A 15,074-nucleotide genomic window follows, 5' to 3' on the forward strand; every position below is an offset into this window, starting at 1 on the left:
CCAGGTCTAACCATTGTCACCCCCTTACTCAATAAACACAAGTGGTTCTCTCTCACCTCCAGGATCAAATACAAAATCCCCTGTTTAGCACTCAAAGTGCTTCATAACCCAGCCCTCTCCTCCCTTTGGAGTCTTCTTCCACCTTACTCCTTGACATATTTTCTTTGATCCAGTGACATTGACCTCCCAGCTGTTCCACAAGCAAGACACTTTATTCCTGGTTCTGGGCATTTTCACTGCCTGTCCCTCCATGCTGCAAATGTTCTCCCTCCTCATTCTCACCTACTGGCTTCTCTGGCTTCCTTTAAGCCCTGGCTCAACTTACATTTACTACAGGAAGCCTTTAGAAACCCCTCTTCATTCTTGTACCTCCCTGCTGTTAATTATTTATCATTTATCCTGTATATAGCATGTTTGCATATATTGGTTTGTTTGTTTTCTCCCCTTTAGACTGTGAACTCCTTGAAGGCAGGATCATTTCCCCCTTATTTTGTACTTGTCATAGTACCAGGCACATAGTAGGAAGATAATGCATTTTTATTGTTTGATTGATTATGTGATCTTATAAAGAATTCAATTCCACTGTGAATATTGATTTCATATCAGATATAAATAATTTTTGTTATGGAAAGATAAAGCTCTGATACATCGATGTTCATCCCATGGGACTTGTAAATTTGAATATCTTATAGCTGCTTAATTAATCCATAAGTCTCTAACCCTCTCTGTCTGAGGTCCAAGATAGACCCATGTTCAACCCCTTTCTATGGCAAGCAGGGCTATACCCCGCTTCCAGAGTGCCTGTGACCGTATAGATCCCATTCCTAAGAGTTGGACTGTTTTAAAAGGGGGGAGGGGAGGCACCCCCATGATAGTGTTTGTCCAAAAATCATGTGACAAAATGAAATGAGTTGTCGTTAAAGGAAAGGTTGGGTCCTAATCTGCCTGGCTTGGAAGTGGTGGTAGGGGGTCCCACTGCCTAGAGCATTAGGGGAGGTTAACATCCTCTCTTCCCTTTAACTCCTCTTCCTAGGACATTCATATTCTTCCCTGTAAAATGGTGAGTGGGTTCACATTCAGAGACAGGAATATGTTCTGTTCTTTTCCACCCACCAGTCCTGGAACAGTATGCTGAAAGCTGGTATGAAGAAAATAATTCTTCAAATGAAAAGCTTAGCAAGTGTACCAATAGACAATATAGCCATTTGGTCATTAAAAAGAGTCTTAAACATTTGTTGCTATACAAATGAATGTTCTTTTTCAGGTATCAGTGGACTAGATAGATTCTGAGGTTTTCTAGCTGCTTCTGAGAACCTTGGCTATGATCTGTCACAAAACTATAGTCACTGGGGCCAATTCAGGTGCTTCTCATTTGAAGCAATAAGTGTATTTCTGAATAGCTGGGTGTAACTCATGTGAGTTTATAATAATTCAATTTTCTATTAATGGCATTTTAATGAAAATAGAAATAATAATTGAACCAGGAATCTCAGAGGCCATGTCGGTCAACACTCTTATATGATACATGAAGAAAGTGAGCCCTCAAGTTATGAAATTACTTACCAAAGGTGACACAGATAGTAAGTGTAATCAATGAAAATGGAGTAGATAACTCTGTCTTCAGAATCTGCACTTTCAGGAGTATCCCTTTTTCTCTTAAATGTATGTTTCTAAAGTCTAATTTTGGCATATTGCATTTTCTTAACAAGATGCTATTTCTTGAAAAATGCTTGATATGGAATTAGATATGGAGACATTCATAGCAGGAGTCCTACTACACTTGGGTTAGGCTTATGGAATAAGATTTGTGATATCAAATAATATATCAATAAACAACTCTGAGGTATCACATCATACCTATCAGATTTGATAACATGACAAAATAAACAACTCTGAGGTATCACATCACACCTATCAGATTTAATAATATGACAAAACAGGAAAATGATAAATGCTGGAGAAGACGTGGGAAAATTGGAACACTAATGCATTGTTGATGGTGGAGTTGTGAACTGATCCAACCATTCTAGAACGCAATTTGGAATTATGCCAAAGGGCTACAAAACAGTACATGCCCTTTGACCAGAATACCACTTCTAGGTCTGTATCCCAAAGAGATCATAAAAATAGGAAAAGACCCACATGTACAAAAATATTTACAGCCACTCTTTTTATCGTGAGGAAGAATTGGAAGTTGAAGGCATGTCCATCAATTGTGGATTGGCTGAACAAGTTGTGGTATATGAATGTAATGGAATACTATTGTTCTATAACAAATGATGAGAAAGTAGACCAGAAAAACCTGGAAAGACTTGTATGAACTGATGTTGAGTGAGGGGAGCAGAACCAAGAGAACATTGTACACAGTAACAACTACATTGTACAATGACTGACTTTGATAGACTTGGCTCTTTTCAGCAATGCAAGGATCTAAGACAACTCCAAAAGACTCATTATGGAAAATGCTATCCACATCCAAAGAAAGATCTTTGGAGTGTGAAGGTGGATACAAGCATACAATTTATTCTCCTTTTCTTTGGTTGTTTTGTTTTGTTTCTTCTTTCCCATGGTTCTTTCTATTAGTTATAATTCTTTACATCATGACTAATGTGAAAATATGTTTAATATGAATGTATAAGTAGACCCTATATCAGATTGCACACCATCTTGGGGAGTGAGGAGGAGAAGAAGGGGGAAAAAATTTAAAACTCAAAAGCTTAAAGAAGTGTATGTTGAAAAATAAAAAAAAATAATTTTAAAAATATTATGTTGAGATTTCAATACTTTTGATAAACTAAGAAGCCTGGACTCTAACTTCTGTTCCAAGTCTGACATTCTATAATTCTATATTAGGGCACTGGTGTTCAAGAATGCTTTTTCCTCCTGGAATTCCTGGATCCCCTCAAAGCTCAGCTCAGGTGCTATCTCCTACATGAGAACTTTGCTGATTCCTCCAACTTTAGTGTCCTTCTCCGCCCCAGTTTCATTTTTCTTTTCTTTTGATCAATTTCATCTTTACATAGTGTCTACAATGTTTCACCTTAGTGGAATGTAGGCTCATTGAAGGGATGGCCTGTTTCATTATCGTCTGAGTATCACCATTAGCTCTCAATGACTTTCACATACAGAGTAGATGCTCACTAAATAAATGCTCATTGGATTGAAGTGATGTTTTGAAGGTGGACAGTGAAGCATTTTAAATCTTTAATGTTGCTTAAGACAAAGTCTAAATGGTCAGTTAGTGAGAGAGAGAAATACCTGGTCCAAGATCTTCCCATATTGAGTCCTGGTTTTATGACTCTGGGTACATTTCTTCACCTTTTGGTGCCTTTGGCAACTCCTTAAAACTGTAAGTTACAGAACATTCAAAGATCTTCATTGGGGGAAGGAAGTTGTTGATCAGGAAAATCCTGACACCACTAAGAGCTCTGACTCCCCCCCCCCCCAAATAAATGAATAAAGTAATTCACCAAGCTTTAAATATTTAAGTAGTTTTGACATTTTCCTAGCATTTAACATTCATTTCACCCTTAGGTTTCACTAAACAGCATAATTACTCAAAAGATGCTAGAGAAATTAAAATAACATTCTCATGTTTATTAAAAAAAATGGTATCATACAAGGCAGGTTGAGAAAGATAACACATATACAATGATTAAAACCAATTTTGTTACATAAAGAGAAGCATCCTCATTTGAATACATCAGGGAAATGTAGTGAATTTTTGTCACTGCATCATTATGCCCTGAGATAGTCAAAGAGAAGCAAAAAGGCAATGCAAATACCTGAAAATTCAGGAAGGTAGATTCATGTCAGATGTGATAAAATGGTCAATATCAGCCATGCTGGCTGGCAACATTCATCTGACTTGTCACTTTACCTGTATAGACTGAGTTCTCAAGTTTACAAAATTAGATTTTAAAATATCACAACTATAGCACTGTAAATAATACTAACACTGTTCAAACATGGCTACTGTCCAACATTATCCAGATAATGTTATCGAAAACATTGAAGTAAAAATCGGAAAACATTTAATTTTGAAAATGTATGTTCACTTTCATCATCTTCTCGTTAGGAGGCAGTCATCCAATCAACAAACATTTGTAAACATATATTTTGTGCCAGGAACTATGCTAGTTTCCACGGATGCAAATACAAAAGTGAAGAAGGGCATGCCCCAAAGAAGCTTACATTCTATGCAAAGAGGGGTGAGAGGACAAGGAGGCAGACATGTATGGACATGTGTACAGATACATGCACATTTTATACCAAACAGACACATGATAATTAGGGGCAGGGTAAGACAACTAATTGTTCACATGGGGGCCATGGGAGGTGATTTCATTCATGGATTTAAGTTTACATTGAATAATAGCAACTTCCTTTGACTCTCTGGTCCAAGATGGCAAAAGTCTGTGTCTCTTTTTCTCCACTAATATAAAACCAGATGGACCAATCATGCCAGATAACTTCAGAACTAGTTATTTGCTGTAAAACTGTGGTGAACAAATACAATAAAATCTGAAGTCTTACTCCCAACACTTTTTAGGAAGTCCACCTAATTAGTCTATCAGGGAGTTTTCTGGCATCATACTCATTGATCAAATATTTTGCACATGTTTACACACACACATGAAAATCATTCCTTGGTACCTAGATAGCATCCTAGCCTGCCCTTTTCTAATGTTTTTATTATCATACAAAGAAGTAGGCAATCGATCACTTTCATAATCTCCTATTAAACTAAAGTACATTTACTCAATAAATTCTGTGTGTGTGTGTGTTTGTGTATGGGTGTGTGTGTAACCTTTTTCTGGATGGTTCAATTTAACCCGTAATCTTCTCTAATAATATCAGCTGGTTTTCCCACTTCTTCCAGGGTCTTCTATCCTGTCATAGACTTTCATCTCCTCTTCCTCCTCATTCTCATGCTATTTACTTCATTAGTAAATGTGTATGCATCCCTGCCAATTAAATTATCAGATGAATTTTTGTCCCTTATTTGCTTAGCACTGTCTTTGACCTCAACCAATACCATTATGCTTATTATGATATTTACTATGAGCATCTCCTAAAGTATTTCATAGTTTTCTATGTGCTCAGTTGTCATTTATGGGAAAAATAAGGTTTATGAACCACTTGTAGACCAAATGCCAATGGAGGTGGAGATGACTAGAAAGGATTACATCTCTACAATGTTCTTAACACCCTATCCATCTGAGAAAAAAATGAAACACATACACATTGGGATAACCTATGTAATTAATTAAGGGAAATGTAAACTCTCTGAAGGCAAGAAAGGCTTCAAAAAATGTCTTCACATCTCCAATAGCTCCTTCTATGTCTGTCCCAAATTAAACACTTATATGCTGGTTATTGATTGGATGTGGTTGTCCCAACTGTAGCCAATGCTGATCTGGTTCTATACAGTTAACCATTTAAAGATGCTTTTATGAGAACTCCTCAGATGTGTCTTTATGAAGAATATCATCATTGTTAGAGAAGCCACGAGAGCCTTTTGAATTGAAAAAAAAAAGATGGCTTTATTTAAAATAACCTTAATATTTCTCTACATGACAGAGTCTAATAGCATATTAAGTATTTCTAGCATGGATTAATTATTCCATGAAAATAAGCCACTGTCTTTTCTGTGCCCATATTAAATAACTGTCACAAAAGTCATATGATGCATTACTGCCAAACATGGCCATAGACATTCATTTGAATATAGATGGACTATTGAAATTCTCAATCCTTTTGTGTTCATTAAGAAACACCCCAAATATTTGTCAATTTCTGGACAAGATGAGAAAATCTCAAGAGAGGAAGCAAGCTCAATGACTATTAAAGTTCTCTATGGCATCACTGAAGTTGTTTGTAATACAGTAAAAGTGTCAGTACAGACCCTACCTTAATAAGAATGATTTATATCTACATTAAGAATACTATTTTATGTCTACTTTAAATCACGATATTTTATTCCTACTTCAATAATGCTATTTATGTGGGTGTATTTGTTACAGATATTAGTGCCATTGTACTTAAACACTTTTTTTCCCCCAAACCTGACCTAATATCCCTTCCGAGATATTTAAAGAGGCAAAACTAGGAAAAAGAAGCTGTCATTTCAGGCAGTTAGGTAGCATAGAGAGTAGAGCAGTAGAACTTGGAGTCAGGAAGGTGGGAGTTCAATTTAGTCTTCAGCCACTTACTAGCTGCTTGGCTGGGCAAGTCACAACTTCTGACTCATTTTCCTCATTTGTAGAATGGGGATAATAATAAAACCTCCCTTTCAGGGTTGTTATAATGACCAATGTGATCAATATTTATAAAGTGATTCATAAACCTTAAGGTTTAAGGTTTATGAAGTGCTATGTAAATTTTAGGTATTATTATTATAGTTATTTTACCTTCATTATATAGCACAACAGTTCTAGTGCGAAACCAAGGGTTTTTTCTTTTTTTTCTTCCCTATTTTATACTAATAGTATCTGGTGATCTCTGTAAGAATATAGATTTCCTAACCGTTTTAGACCTGAATTTAAAAACTTAGTTGGAAACACATGTAAGTGTAAGGCATTCTGGGGAATTAATGAACTCATGTCATTTTCCCAATATTATTAATTTATTTATAACACCATTTCTGATTGTGTATATATCAAGTGTAAGAAAAAATCTATTAAGCCTATCATGGGTGATCAAACTAAATATTAGTTGAATATATTTCAATACATATGCTTGCCAAACAATACATTAAGTCAGCAAACCTTCCAATTTTGTGAGATTGCTCAATATGAAATATAAATGCTGTAAGCTAAAGACAAAATGAATAGTGAAGGATAAAATTTCACCAAGGATGGAATTTAGGTGATTTTTTTCATTAATCCCCAAAGGGAAGAAAGTGCAATTAAAATGTACTTTCTTTTAAGATTATAAAAATTTCCCAATTATAAGTATTAGTTGCTGAATTTAATACCAGAATGATGTTGGTGAGCTCATGGAGGTAAGCTTAATTCACTTTATGTATAAGTTAACCCAAAAGAGATTGAATAATTCAATAACAATTCATGAAATACTTCTCACGTATAGCATATTTTACTAGGTGCTAGGGAAATAAAGACAATGAAACATAGACCCTTCCTTCAGGGAGTTTATGGTCTTTAAAGGAAAAGAAAAGGCAGGGAGGTTTACATGTGACATATAAACAAGTAAGTAGGAAACAAGATAAGATGTGATAATAAAACAAGCATCCAACCAGCATTTATTAAGTATCCATGAGGGACCAGGAATTACTCGAGACGTGTTTTGTCCTCTGTTCTCGTAGAGTACTGTGGCATCAGGGAAGTGATGACATGACATTCAGTTGACTTTGATTTGAGTGAGGGAGGGCAGGGCAAGGTCACCAGCCTCACTTTCTCCTCCAGAGCCATCTGGGTCCAGTGACCAGATATTCATAAGGATGACTAGAGACTCAAAGACAAAAAAAAAAAAAAAAGCCCCCGCAAAACCCAAACATTCCCTCCTCTCAAGGAATTTCCATCTTATCAAGAAACATAACACATCCATACATATTCTAATTCCAAACATAAGCAAAATAAATAAAAAAAAATATTTCAGACTGGATTGGGCATTAGTGACTTCAGGAATGCCAAAAGGAAACTGCAGACTTTAAGAGACAGAGGCAAGGAGACAAAATCAACAGGCTTGAAGTAGACACCATGCTAAGCTCTGGGGGAACAAAGAAAGGCAAAAGACAATTCCTGCTCTCAAGGGGCTTTGATGGAGGAAGAATTCCAGACATGTATCGAAGCCTGTGAAAACGCACAGAGGTGGTAAATGGAAGATCAAGTATGAGGAACTTGTGGGTCAGCCTGATTAAACTGGAGAATTTGGGGAACAGAGTAACAACAGTCTGGAAAGGTGGCCCGAAGTGAGATAATGAAGGCCTGTCAGTGGCCCAAAGGGTCCATTTTCTTTTTGTCCTAGAAGCAAGAGGGATCTAGTGGAGCTTTGTAATCAGAAGAGTGACATGCTTCAACTTGGGCTGGGAGCAGAGGATGACTTTGGCAATTGTATGTAGGATGGGTTGGAAAAGGAAGGGGCTGGGGAGGGAGAACAATGAAGAGACTATTGCAATTGTCTAGGTGACAGTATAATGTCTGTGTGAATGGAGGGGAGTGAGCAGACATGGGAGATGTTGTGGACATATAATCAATGGGCATTAAAGAGAGAAAGTCATGGAAAAAGAGAGAGTAAGACGAAGTATTTTCAAAAAATCGAAGAGCGAGTTTGAGAACAGATGAGAAATCAGGGAAAGCTTCATGAAAGAGAAGGCATTAAAACAGCCTTTAAAGAAGAGTGGCACATTTCGGCAGTCAGAGATAAAAAAGGAGAATGGTACAGCTCTGGGAAGATGCTCTGTATGTGTAAATGGAATCAAGCAAAGGGAAGAGGAGATGGAGAAATGCTTCTATTCCAGATGGAAACCATAGTCTCCAGCCACAGTTTGAACTCATATGTCATTGTTCAGTTTGAAGGGTATCCGACTCTTTGTGACCTGATCTGGACTTTTCTTGACAAAGATACTGGAATGCTTTGCCATTTCCTTCTCCAGCTCATTTTACAAATGAGAAAACTGAGGCAAACAGGGTTAATTGATTTTCCCAGGGTCACATTATATGGCACATAACACATATACAATAGAATACGTGTTTAAATGAATTGAATATACAGAATGGGGGCGGCTAGGTGGCACAGTGAATAGAGCACGAGCCCTGGAGTCAGGAGGACCAGAGTTCAAATCTGGCCTTAGACACTTAACACTTACTAGCAGTGTGACCTTGGGCGTAACCCCCAATTGTCCTGCGCTCCCACCTCCAAAAAGCAAAAAAAAAAAAAAAATACATCTAAGGAAGAGATGTCCTAATTTTGGGGCGGCCAGGTAGCACAGCGAGTAAGAGCACTGGCTCCAGTGTCCGGATGACCTGGATCAAATCCGGGCTCAGATAGTCAGCACCACACCCAGAAATAACTGGCCGTGTAACCTTGAGCAAGTTACTTAACCCCAATTGCTTTAAAAAAAAAAAAAAAGAATATACAGGATGTCCCAAAAGCCTCAGTGAAGTTTTAAGTTCTCATTAACTTCAAACTATACCAAGACTTCCAGATAGGATACCCTATAATGTCAAAATAGTAATAGCTAAAGAAAAAACAAAAAATGAAGTATTATTACTATTTTAATTCTTTTTTTAAGCATCTTTATCTTTTTCCAAATATTCTAAAGAATGAATGTGGTTGAGTGTGAGAAGACTTTTTGGTTTGTCTTTTTCTACAAAGTAATATATGTCATTTTCAATTAAAATAGAAAGGCCCTAGGGAGACATAGTGGGATAGGCGTCAGAAAGGCAGTCTTGGATTCATGAAACCTTGAGTCCAAATCCTGCCTTTGATCCATATGGACTGGGTGACCTCCCACTGCCCCAGAAGGAGTTGCTGATTGACAGTGATAGAGCAGAGACCCCTGTTCACATGAAATTATGCAGGTATAGGCCCAAAATTCCAGTGTGTGATTATGGAAGTAGAATAAATCCTGATAGAAGTATGAGCATGGAGTCCCCAGGATGGAAGGGTCCTCAGAGGCCAGCAATTCTGAAAAGAGCCAGAGTAAGAATGGACTCTCTATCAACCCCAGCTTGAGGCACCAGACTCTGCTTGAAGATCATAGAAAGGGGATGTTCTGAAACTAATGCATTGGTGGGATACCTAGTGTGAGAGTCATACTCCTTCCTGATGAACCGTGGGAATCACCAGCCGGAGAAAGAGTCATTGTGGACAAAAATGTGCAACTCAGTGAGCTGGTATCCCAAATCATCTTGCTAAGCAAGGGCCCCCACATTTGTTAATTTAAGGTTATACATGAATTTTCCCCTCAAACAATATATAACACTTTTAAAATTTTATATATGCTTGAGAAGCAGCCTAGTGTGGTCCAAAGACATTCTAGAGTCAGGGAGAGCTGGATTCAAATCTTGCCTCCGACATTTACTAACTGTGTGCTCATGGGCAAATGTCACAACCTTCTTCATCCTCAATTTTCACATTTGTAAAATCAGGATAGAAACACTTGTGGTACTTATCCATAGCAATGGAGCTTTTTAAAGGTCCCAAAAGATAATAAATTTTAAATCTTAATCTCTCTCTCTCTCTCTCTCTCTCTCTCTCTCTCTCTCTCTCTCTCTCTCTCTCTCTCTCTCATACCCACATACACACAGAGGAATATATATAACACATGGCAGTTTTAATTATAATATAATGCTATGTATTAGGAAAAACTGCTTTGTTTACTGGGTAGAGCTAGCCTTCCAGTCAGTAAGACCTGAATTCCAATCAGTCCTCTGACAAATACTGCCTATCTGATGCTGGGCAAGTCTCTTAAGCTGTCAGTGCCACAGGCCTGGAGCATAAATCTAAGCCTCAACTGGGAAAGAACCCAGGGACATGCACTGGTTGGGGGAAATGCCTTACACCAAGGAAATCACCGACTCCCCTTTTTCTTGCCTGTGAGCCCTTTGAAGGCTGACACTTTGTCTTCTTCCCTGTCATCTGTGACTTCCCTGCCACACACTGGTATTCATCCCTGTATCCTTAAATTTTCAGATTAATTTATATGGAAAAAGGCATTTTAAAAGAAAACGAAGACCAAAATAGAAACTGACATCAATTGCTTTAAGTTTTGCACTTTTAAAAGACAAGACAATAAAAATAAGAACATGCTATTAGCTGGCATTTTTATGCAGAAAATAGAACAAGCCACAAGCCCCTCTGAAATTCCTGGGCCCAGGGCGCTTCACTTTTCCTGAATGGGGCTGTGTTCCTTTAAGGAGGTGCTTCTATTTTTGACACGGCATGTGTGCAAGTCACATGTGCTAGAAAATGTAGGGGTTGCCATGGTAAATTCACGTCTTTTCACGAATAAGCAACTAAAAAGGTGCATGAACAGCTATCACCCCCAGAACGTGCCAGCGATGGCTGTCCTTTTCTTGGGAAATACCACCATATGCTTCAGAGCACAAAGGATCCTACTGAAATACTGATAAAACTTCTATTCACAAGGATTGTTCATAAAATGGTGAAATAAAAATGGGAACCATCGCCCAGGCATGCAGACTTCTTGTGCAAAAAAAAAAAAAAAAATCCCAATTAGCTAAAGTCACCCCTTGTCTAACCCCGTTTTGGAAAATGTCCAAATTCCGCCTCAGCACTCTGGTAGTATACTAGCGGGCGGTTTCTCTTGTCCAAACAGAGGAATTCCTAAAGATCGATCCCCAACCACCTTCGTATCCAGGTGCATTAGAAACCAAAGCAAAACCCAGTCCTCAAGTCTGCACCTTCTCCTTGCATCTCTAGTACCCCGGAACCTAGCAGCAGCGGCATCTGCCGCCTCTGCCCAGCAGGGCAGGTCCCTCCTCGTAACCTGGAAGAGTTCCGAAGCCTTACTTTATGTGGCTTTGGGAATGGGTTCGCCTAGCAGTCCGGGGAAGCTAGGGATGCTTGCTTCTAACAGAAGGAGGTAGGAGGTTCACGGCCATGGGGGATGCCTGCCCACGTGTGTCGGGGGAGCTGTGCAACTTCTCCAGAAAGGCATGCCTTACTCAAAAGGTGGCTGTACGGACCCCTCCCCCCGCCTCAAATTAACCATCTTGTGCATCTATATTTCTCCATTAATACATGCAGGAAACTTTCTTCTGTAGGCGGAATAAAGCAGCCTGGACGCATGACATTTCACAGGCTCAGGCAGGAACAAAGAAAATCAAGTTCCCAGCAGTGGATCTTGCCCACCGGAGAGATCACGTGGTCTGCTTCCCCTCCTCTCGCCCACGCTCTGATATCTCTATTGTGCCTAGACACTTTCCCCAGGTTCGAATACACCGGTCCATTAAACCGCTTCTCTCCCACCCAGAGGACCAAATTGCATGGGGCACGCTGTACAGGGGGATGGGGGCACAGAGGGGTGCACCGTGACCCAGTTACCACCTCAGGTGATTTCGACTAACTGAAGGTACCTTGCGAAAGTAAGCAGAAGGTACAAGCAGATGTCTTAGCAGCCCTCCCTTTCTCCTTCTTGGAAGGATGGGACGTAGGAGAGGTTCCATCATCCCTTTTCTAAAAAGGAGGCTTGCCTGGGGTTTATTTCCATGAGTTAGGCAAGTGCATTTCCCCGTTCCGCTAGCCCCCACCTCAGCTGCACTCCCCCCTCCCCCCGCTTTGTATGGGGAGGAGACCGAGCAGAAGTGGAGGGAGGGTGGAGGCTGGGCTCTTTCTCAGCTCCCCCCCCCCTTGCAGTTGAGCACTGTAATGTGGAAAGCAATCCCCTAACTAATAAAAACAGACACATATTAAAGCTATTTAAAAAGCTAATAACGCAGCCCTCTAGAGATCGCTGACTGTGCTAGCAGAAAGACTAGAGCTATATCGTAATGAAAGCAATGTGCTAGCAGTCAGGATGCAGTTATCAATACTGCTGTTATTCGTTTTCTCACTCTTTCAGTGGAGGCTATAAGACACAGCCGGCTTGCTAAGGAGTCCAGCTGGGAGAACGAACGCCGAGCCATTGAAAGGGGACAAAAGCGCAGAAATCGGAACAGTCCAGGATCACCCACTCTCAGCAGCTTCGGAATCGAGGCACAATGGAAACCAGAAGCTCGAGTTTGGGAAGGTCTCTGGGGTGGGGAGGGGAAAATCCTTCTGTCTCTTAATACACCCCCGATCTCCTCGCCCTAGCCCCTCCGCACCCCGGTACCCGAAACCCCTTTCCTTCCAGCACCCAGGCAAAACAAAGAGCTTCGAAAGATTTTCATTACAACCCAGGCACCAAATCGGTAACCGCACCTCTAGGGACAACAGAAGGGTGAGCAGCAAGGGTTAATGTTCCCTTGCTACAAGTGTGTGTGTGTGTGTGTGTGTGTGTGTGTGTGCGCGCGCGCGCGCGTGTGCACGCGCGTTCGTGTATGTGTGTGTGTGTGTGCGCGCAAGAGAGAAAGAGAGTGAGAGAGTGTGTGCCCGAAGCTATCACAACAGCCACTCCAGTCTTTTGGGCATCTCCCTGAAACAGCTGCCGGCGCGATCTCCAAGCTGATGTTAAGAACCCCTGTTTTGGACCTCCTTACTGCTAACTGTTAGAGCAGTGAGTGTCTTCTCGTTACCTCTCCCCACACCCTTTTCGCAGTATGTAACCCTTTACTAGACTTACTCTGGCATTGAAGTCCACCCACTTACCTCTACCAACCGCCCGTCAGGACCTTTTAAACGCCTCCCGCAATCTACTAGAGATCTAGGTGCCAGCCCCCAAGAGAAATAGCGGCTGCCCCAGAGTCAGAGCAGCAGCTGGCACCAGGGGATCGCGGGAAGCCCAGGGATGAACCTGCCTGCCCTCTCCTCCCTGGGTCTCGGCGCCCAAGAGGGAGCCCGACTGCTTTCACGCCTTCTTGCTGCGCCTGGAAGCAGGCACGGCTCGGAGACTGGCCACTGCAGCAGCCCCTCTCCAAGGGAAGGGAAGGGGCCAGGGAAGAGAAGTAGAGTACTCACATTGAAGGCTCCTGGAGGAACTATCCATGAGTCTCCCAAGGGCTCCAGACGTTCAGCTGCAAATGGTTATTCCTTAAAGTGTGTGTTCCAGGGTCCGCAGTAGAGTGGGAGTGGAGAATCTTTTTTTTTTTCCTTTTCTTAGAGAGGAAAGGAGGAAAACGAAAGGGAATTCCAGGAAGGTCCAAGGCTAGACCATGATGCCGATGCCCTTCAGGTGGACTGCTGGATGTGTTCCCATGGGAAGCAGTGGAGAGGGGAAGCCCGGCAGCGACTAGCAGCAGGCTGGGGGTGGGAGTGGAGCGGCAACTCTCCTAGTCTGTGCCAAGCCTGGCCGGCCACCCAATCACCAGCAGCGGCAGCAGCAGCAGTAGCGGCACCTCCTTCCCCACCCCCCAGGAGGCTTCACAGACAATAAATCCTGGTGGGAAAAGGAAAGGCGAGGAGGCAAGCCGAGCGGTGCCCCCCCCCGCCCCCGACTCGTAGCCTCCGTGTGCCTGTGCCAGGCGGGGTGGGGCTGGGGGTGGGATCCCCGAGGAGCGCTGGGTGTGCGGGGAGCGCCGAAGCAAGCAGGGGGTTAAAAGAGCCGGTAGCAGTAGCAGTAGCTGAGACTGGCCAGAAACCGCTGCCTGGGGTATCTGGGCAGCTGGCCCGGAAGGCAGGGGCCTCGCCCGCCTTGCCCACCTCGCCTCACCTCGGTGCGGCGGCTCGGCTCACAGGTGCCGGGGTGGGCAAGCGGCGAGGCAGGGCATGTGGCTGGCGGCCCCGTTCGTTAGCTGGCTTACTCGGCCCCCTCCCCCCTCGTCCTTTTGGCTTTTTCCCTCTTCCTCTTCCTCCTCCTCCTTGCTTGTGCTCCCCACCCCCTGGTAGGACGGACTACACCGGGTGCAGCTACGGCTTCAAAGTGTGAAAAATGTCAAGGAGATTTTTCTCCCCCCCTCCCCAACCAGCGAGGGGTGGAGACTGAGCCCTTACGCGCCCCTCCCCTCGGAACTAGCCCCCGCCCCCTCCCCGGCTAAATACCCCGCGGGGAAAGCGCAGGATGCCCAGGCTAGAGCCCATCCGCCGCTGCCGAGGCCCAGGGCTTCCTGGGGAGGACGGTGACCCGGCTCCCGGCCCTCTGGGGCTCGCTGGCTCGGTCTCACGGCGGCGGCAGATGCTGGCTGCCGCTCCGTGGGCCGGCTCGAGCCTCCCTCCGAGAGGGAGTCTTTGCCTGCGGCCGCCTGGGGCTCCCACCTCGGGCCGGGCGCGCTGGGGCCCCCGCGGCGGAACCACAGCCACAGGCTCACGCTTCCCCGCGCCTTCCCCTGGAGCAGCCTTTCCCGGTGCAAAGAGCTGCCCGCCTGCCTCCGCGTGCGTGCAAGGAGAGCCGCCCCCACAGATTCCGTGACTGCCAGCGCCGCTGAGCGCAGCTCGGGGCTCGGAGCTCCAGCAGAGGCTGCTGCTGCAGCTGGTGCTGCGGCTGCGGCTGGGGCTGCTGTTGCTGGGGC

General features: G+C 43.0%; 1 protein-coding gene across 2 annotated transcripts in view; it reads right to left on the reverse strand.

Moving 5' to 3' along the window:
• LOC138164868 (leucine-rich repeat-containing protein 7) overlaps window positions 1–14,484 on the reverse strand; it is a 602,064-nt gene extending 587,580 nt beyond the window's left edge. For both annotated transcript variants that reach the window (XM_069092797.1, XM_069092796.1), the window contains exon 1: window positions 13,588–14,484. In XM_069092797.1, the coding sequence (XP_068948898.1) occupies window positions 13,588–13,589 (2 nt within the window). In that variant the 5' untranslated portion in view covers window positions 13,590–14,484. The remainder of the gene's footprint in view (window positions 1–13,587) is intronic.
• Between the last annotated feature and the right edge of the window lie 590 nt (window positions 14,485–15,074).

Source organism: Petaurus breviceps, unplaced genomic scaffold, assembly GCF_028583685.1.
Source record: "Petaurus breviceps papuanus isolate PSGF00001 unplaced genomic scaffold, PetGlider_PUasm1.0 207, whole genome shotgun sequence".
NCBI lineage: Eukaryota > Metazoa > Chordata > Mammalia > Diprotodontia > Petauridae > Petaurus > Petaurus breviceps.